Genomic DNA, 7,906 nt, shown 5'->3' on the forward strand with positions numbered 1-7,906 from the left:
TCCGAATTCTGAAAACCGGACGATTTCTGAAGCACCGTTTATATTTTAACACTAAAATTGACTTCTGAAAACCGAACAGCAAAATATTTGCTGGATTAAAAGTGTCACCTGATCATCCAGAAATGCTGTCAACATGTTCTTTTGTTTATTTATTAGCGGTGCGCATTTATTTTGACACTTTGACACGCTATATAATTACAATGATCATTTGATGCAAAAGTGAGGAAGTAATTAGAGATTATTTTCATTTGTATTCAATTTATGAAAACGTGATGAATTAAATATCTTATGTGTTTAAAACTTTCTTAATATTTGAATGAAAGAAAGATAGATGATTTAAATGATTTAGTTACACCGATTAAACTATGCATTATCAACATTATTTAAAATTTAATGTTGACGAACTCGAGACTCCAAAGATGGTAAAATGTAAGTGGAAAATGTTTGCGTAAATGCTATTATTAAAGTTCTGTTGTTTCTCTTTATATTTGTTATTTATGTATTTATTACCCTTAATGTTTGTAATTAATTAATTAATTAACTAATTAATTAAATAATTAATATGAAATTGTAAAATTAAAAAGGATAAAAATCTCACTCATCCTACGTGTAAGAAAACATAACTCTTGTGCACCACGTCCACTTAGCCTACAAATTTTCAAACTTCTGAATTCCGGAAACTTCCAAAAACCGAACTTTTAGGCTGGTCCGGAGGTCGTTCGGTTTTCGGAAGTTACACTGTAATATTAAGTAATACCGTCAATGTCAAAAATTCTATCATATATAGTACTTCTTACATGTCGGAGAGTGCAAAAAAGTATCCAGTGGTGACACTGCAAGGGTCGTGAGTTCGACCTTCCGCTCCTCCAAGTAAAATAAATAATATTCGGATCAGAGGTGCTAGTATTTTAGTATTATAATAAAGGTTCAATGAAAAGAAATTTCATTATAACAATAGGACAATAGAAAAAACAATGCAGTCTAGTAACAAAAAATGGAAAAGATTTTCATTATATTATTAACAAGAGCTTCGGAGAGGCATTTCACTGTATTGATAAAAACACTACCACATACTAGGGATACTCATAAGATACCACAAATACTTCATAGTCCACTTTGCGCACTCGTCTCTTATCAGTAGATATGCTGGTTACATAAGCTGGTTATGTTTGATATGTTTTAAATACAAACACATCTAAAGTAAATATTTGTTTAAATTACATTCTTCTCAAATTATTTGCTTTTAAAAAGCCACTTAACGATGACTTGAAATGAATCGATTTTGATTTTATTATATGATTACAACTGATATCTATTCTTAAAACCTGTAAAACACTTGAGTTTGGCGGTAGTAGTATTTTGGTCCTATTGGCAGTTTTTATCTGTAACACCAAATGAATATCACGATATTTTTTTATATACAGCCAATGACAGAGAAAAATTGTAACGTAAGATTAGCACTTGAACCTACAAATTTTAGAAATATCTTTTCACTAAAACAGTAACACTTTCAAATGCACAGTTCTAACACATTGACACGTCAAAAACTAAGAGATATATGGTAAGGTACACGTTTTTACCATCGTTTGTAAACATGTAAAGTGCCGATCGCGACAAGCAAACAATAGTTAAATAAAGATAATTTTGAGTCAAATTTTGCAAGTTGCTTCTAAATTGCGCTAATAGTACGTCTGGAGAAAAATCAAATAAGCTACTGCTACAATACATCCCATAAAAACCTGCAAATTTTAATGCCGCCAAAATTAAGTTTTATACAAAACAATCAGAATGAAAATGCTACAAGAATAACTACATAATTCAAATAATTCTTCCACTTCCGTATTTTCAACATTTTATACAATGTTCGCTAAATTAAACAAAAAAAAACACAGTCTAACAATAATTGAATAATATAAAGATCCTTATTTTAAGAATAAATAAATTTTAGAAACACTTGCTGTTACTTAAACATACATCGTGCGCGATTTCTACAAGATAAATAGCATACACTTATTGAATGGATTACCGGTCAACTGTTTACTTGAGCCAGCCAGATTGTCCCTTAATCCGTTCATGTTTAACTGCTGTATTGCTTGACATCAGAAATAGATAGTCACACATAGCTCTTTCGTTGTATGGTTTTAGCCCTACCTACAAACATGTGCTGAATATAGACTGGCCTAATAGCATAAACTATAGACAAAAGGTTTACACAAGGAGTCATGTAATAAGAAATGACAAATAAATTTGGAGAATCACAGAGAAAGAGTGGGATTACAATGATTGATAATTGATAAGGGTTTATGTAAGGGAACTAAAGAAAAGTCACGTTATGCTTTCATTAGTAATGTTCTACACGAACTTATGCCAGTAACTGTACTTTTCAAAGAAGTATTTGATGCACTATAATGGAGGCCCTTATGATCAATCCTGATTCTTTCAACTGTTATCACTTTAACATTCACTGCAATTGCAATATATTAAAAAGAGATATCGACCAATTAACGACGGATCTAATAATTACAGTCAAGCTCTTCGTTATGACAACTATTATACACTTATTGAATGTCTTACTGGTCAAAAGTTAAATATATTGCCCTTGATCATATAACGAACGAGTGCAAAACGTTTTGACTACTGACCGTCAAGCCAGACAATAAGTGTTTTACTACATGCCATCTGAACCTAATTTTCAGTTAATTTTCTAAAGGTTTGACTAATTAGTCCGGTAAACATGTGTTAAATATGAACGTGTTATATAGGACAAAGCATTGACGGGCAATTTGTATAATGAATCATGTAATAAATCTAGCAACATGTGGGGAAGTGTCTGTTACTAAAAATAGAGATGAAATAGAAGCACATATGTGCATCATTTTTACAGTATATTGAGATACTATCTATGAATAAATACGGTTAAGTGGCATGTTAAAATACAAATAACTTCAAAAATTCTCACAAAATATACCCTTCAATTAGCAGTAAATATCTTCCGGGTACATTTAATTCTCACGTTCTTGGCCTACTTCGAGTACGTTTGGTTATCTATAGCAGATCCAAATTACATCTATTTATATAATATTTTACTGCGATAACGGAGAAATATTTTAACGTCATTGACTGGAGTCAAAATTTGTAAATGATAATTGATAAATTTGTGTGAGTAACTGAGTATCACTATGATATTGAATGTGCATACGGCTTAAATCATTTTGTGTTGATAGTTGAGCACATTCAATATTGACAGTGACCGTTACAAAATAGTGCATCTCTGCGTTAATTTCTTGCCTACAAGCTCTATTTGTTCTACTTTTTCTCTTGCATATCTATCTCTATCATGGACATTTCTTCCAATGAGTTATTATAGGGTTTCAAATTGAGGACGCTGTGTTGTTTTGACATGGCCTATATTAACTGGATATTTTTTCAAGGCCTTTCTTATTCAGTCCTATTCCATGTAATAGCTATAGAAATAATATCATAGCCAGAGAAAAGTAAATTACAAAATTTGAAAAATTCAACACATTCTGGGTCTAGATTCTGACAATTTGACTAACGATTTATAACAACAATGGTTTGCATTTTATCTTCCGACGATAGCTGAGCTTGACATATCTTCCTGCAGCAGGAAACCAGCGAATGTGCTGTAGTTGTACCCATATACAGGCCTGTCAGTGTCATAGTTCTGTACGCAGACGTCATCTCCTTTCTGTAATTGTAGAACGATAGTTTGACTTGTAGTGTCGTACCCTGCCTCTGAACCGCTTACGTACATAGTGGTAATAGCCTGTCCATTCTTGACAAATTGTGCGTGGTAGTTAGTGTGGTAATGAGAGAAGAGTGTAGCAGAAAAGACGTATGTACCAGACACTGGGGCAATGAAAGAACCAAAATGACTATTGTAAGCATTGCCGATGTTTGTTACCACATTGTCAAAGGTAATTGGTTGATGTGCTCCAACGTGCGTTAGATGTTGGCTGAGAGTTGCAAAAAATGCGACGGGGTTTTCATTCTCTGCACGGCGGATTCTTTGGGTTTGCACTTCTGAAATAACATAAAAGACTAAATGGTTTTACAAACAAATATTGGACAGCATTAAACATTTTTTGTTTTAAATTTTACATTGTGTTAATCGTGTACAATTGACTTAATTGCGAATATATAAATTATTATAAGTAGCTTATTCATTTTTATCCACTTTTACACATTACCAACAAATTAAAGACTGCTTGATTCGCTCTATTTTATATTTCAAACATGCATAACTTGAAATCAGATGACACTTTCTAAACTTTAATTTAGTAAGTTATACCTTCACGAGATTCTATCGGTGCATGTCTGAGCCGTCCATTACTGTCATTTGAGGTGTCTTTAGAGTCTGTTTTCTTTAGTTCCTGTTTTAAACTGTCAGGGCTTTTGTTGGATAGTCTTCTGACTTTGCCTTCGAGGGATGCGGTACGTCGGGCTTGAATCACAAGCTGTCGTCTTAAGCTATTTAGTTGTTTCAAATATGTCTTTTCCCGAGATTTTTCGCGGGCCTCGAGATGTTCCATGCGAGCTAGAAGATCCTGAAACTTTTTGTTGCTTTCAAAATGTTCCAAATTGTTAGACACCTCCTGAACGTTCCCATTGTCATTTTGGTCTTTGTGTGTCGTTTCAGAAACAGAAATATTTTCCAATGCTCTAGAAATAGCAAGAAACCCGCAAACAATTACAAGCGTTTTGATACTCATTTTGTGCTGGTAAAACTTCACAAATATAAATTAATCCAACTTCCAATTGTTTTACTGGTAAGATAGAAGGTTGTTCAGTAACCTTAATGTTAACTGTCACTGATAAGGCAAGTCCCAGTCGCACTACATTGCCCTCTTTTATCATTTAATACACTGAACTGCTTTAAAATCACAACACGTTTAGACGTTTGTTGTAAATATTTGAAGCAAAATTTTGATAACAAAATAAATATGAATCACTCTGTTCAATTTTTAAATCATTCATGCGTGAAAACCAACTTAGTAATTCAAGGCATATATCATAATTTCCGGTATGCGATACATTTGATGGATATGAAGAAAAGAATCTGTAGTATATTTTTAATGATGTTAAATGCGTAATGTCTGAAGACACATAGGGTGGGATTGTACGACACAAATATTGTTCTTAGTTTAACGATCTAATGATTTGGACACAGCTTCTAAATATAAGCACGAAACAAATTTTTATTTTGGTGACATGTGTCAATGTATTTGAATTTTAGCCTCATTTTCGAAAATGATAACCACAAAACTTCAGAAAAAAACAGTTTTGTTTACACGTGCAGCTCAAGGTTTATAAGCACGAGTATAGACTGTTTTGATAATTTATAAAAGATCATATTGCGAATAGTCCGCTCTTCTTTCGATCTGTAAATAATGATCATGTTATTTTAGTTTGTTAAAACATGACGGCAACAACAACCGAACGTAAATTAATTGAATGGTAACGATTACAATTCTTATTCTAAAATCAAATTGGCAAAATGAGTAAACCTCTTATGACTTCAGTACACATTGAACTTTCATGGCTACTAAATATTTTCAATTTTGAAAGATAAATAATACCGTATTATATGTTAATATATAACTAAGCATTAAATATATACCAGGCCCTATTTTAATATTTGAAAATATGAACAATCATTTGATAGTATAAACATAAAACTAACATGAGTGTGCATGGAAATGTACTGTATAAAAGGTTTTAAAAATTGCACATCCAATACACGTACAGCTAAGCACAGTATAAATGTATATAAACACTAAAAATGTGAAAGTTTTCTTAAAACAAATGACTTTTATACTTGCCATTTAATTGTGCACGTAACAATTTTAGTTTTTTATTATTTATTCAAGTTAAATTCATTTGATGAGGATTTGCTATATTTAAAAGTTTGTATTTTAAAAATATATTAGTTAAGTGACAGAGGCGCTTTTGGTATCTTTAATTTGCTTCGGTAACTTGAAATAGTTTCTTCTAATATGGTTACACCATCTGCATACATCATCGCATATATATGTGATAAATATTCCTGATCCACCCTCTTTGTTTAAGTAATGTAATCTACTAAATTATTGTTGGAAACTGAACATATTATCGTTTGATAGACACAACCTTGTTTTAAACCAATAGCACAGGGAAAGAAATCTGTGATATCTTTGATAAACCAGTAAAGTTTTATTGCATTCGTAAATACCTTTCCCTACTAAATATCTCAAAGCTGACACTATGAATGCAGTTATCATTAAACTTTCATAAAATAACGACCTCGAACTTTCACATATTATGGGGTATTCTGCATGTATATAGGCTCTGTTTTGATTGCTACTTATCTGTCTTCTACTTTATAAGAAAATTAATAATTAACAACTCCTGTGTGCATTTGCACGCATTTCCTAAAAATATAAAAAATTAAACAATGCCTTATGTCATAGGGCATGACAGTGTTGTTCTGAAATTAATTGTTTTACATCTTCTTAAATAAAATATAAAACATACTAAAATTGTTTTTGTTGTAATTAAATCGAGTACACCCCTTTTAAGATTCAGTTTAACAATTTCACCCAAATATTCTTTACTATAAATCCGTACATCGTTTCCATCCTATAACCCTATACTTGACATAATAAATTACCGTTATCCTTGTCTACCCCGGTCCCCAACCTGAATTGTACTAATCTTTAATCTATGTCTTTGTATTGCAATAATCGAGAGCAAGTGTAAATGCTTCACTGCACTTGCCTTCTTGATGTAAATGCATATATAGAGAGTTTACATAAGAATAATAAATATATTATCTAAGATAATTATTGCTTTGTTTCAGGTTAGTACTTTTACTTCGTTAGATACAGAGCTTATTTATAAGTGTATTAGTTTTTATGACTTTGATGTAAATTGTTCTAAAATTAGTATTTCTTGTAATATTGTTAGGACATCAAGTGTACATGTATATTTGGAATTTCAATGTATTGTATAAATAAAAATGCTTCACTGCACTTGCCTTCTGGATGTAAATGCATATATAGAGAGTTTACATAAGAATAATAAATATATTATCTAAGATAATTATTGCTTTGTTTCAGTGATTGTTCTGGGAATAAATATTCGTAATCCCAGGTGTGTAGCATCCCAAGACGAACCCACATCTACCAGTAAACTATAAATATTTGGCAGAAGGGTTGAGCTAGCCTTCGGGCACGACAAGGAAAGCCCTTCGTCAATGGCGCCCAAAACATGGATTGGGTTGCATTAGACACTACACAGATCACTTGAGAAACAGTACTTTCACTTTTGGTTTGGGATTTCCCTTGAGTTCACCTGAGAAATCATAGATTTACCTGTGACGTCACTCACGTTTATGAACAATTTCATTGGATATCATATCCACGTGGTATGGAACACCATTTCGTTTGTTTACTATCGACACGTGCGCACGGATTTTGACAAGTTTGACAGTTACGCATATTGGGCCCTAAACACATCGTTAGCTGATCAGCATCTTTCGGATACTTTTTCTGGATGTCGTCGTCGCCGCGTTGTTGACCTGGATCTTTGGAAATAAGAATGCTTTGACATTCCGAACTTTTGTCTGTGCGTTGACATTTAGTTAATTTAGTGCTTAGGATATAGTGTGTTAGTGCTGGAATAAGTGTTTCAAAAGTTATTTGGAATTAGGATATGTTTAGTGGGTAAGATTTTTTTCTATTTTTCTGCTTAGTTATAATTAGACTGTGATTGAAATTTTATATTAGCAGAGTTATACATGTATTTTTGACCTTAGGGTATTAGAAGGTTTGTTGATATTATAAACTCTTCGTAGTAATATTCAGATATATAGTCTGACTATTTATTTCCTTAGAAAGTTGCAGTT

General features: G+C 32.2%; 1 protein-coding gene across 1 annotated transcript; it reads right to left on the bottom strand.

Annotated features, from left to right (window-relative positions):
• Positions 1 to 593: 593 nt before the first annotated feature.
• LOC123562123 (cerebellin-1-like) lies at positions 594 to 4,821 on the bottom strand. The gene is made up of 2 exons (XM_045354775.2): positions 4,313 to 4,821; positions 594 to 4,044 (listed from the first exon to the last, which is right to left on the bottom strand). The coding sequence occupies exons 1-2, from the start codon at positions 4,731 to 4,733 to the stop codon at positions 3,584 to 3,586; spliced, it is 882 nt and encodes a 293-aa protein (XP_045210710.2). The 5' UTR covers positions 4,734 to 4,821; the 3' UTR covers positions 594 to 3,583.
• Between the last annotated feature and the right edge of the window lie 3,085 nt (positions 4,822 to 7,906).

The sequence above is a fragment of the Mercenaria mercenaria genome, chromosome 15 (assembly GCF_021730395.1).
Source record: "Mercenaria mercenaria strain notata chromosome 15, MADL_Memer_1, whole genome shotgun sequence".
Lineage (NCBI taxonomy): Eukaryota > Metazoa > Mollusca > Bivalvia > Venerida > Veneridae > Mercenaria > Mercenaria mercenaria.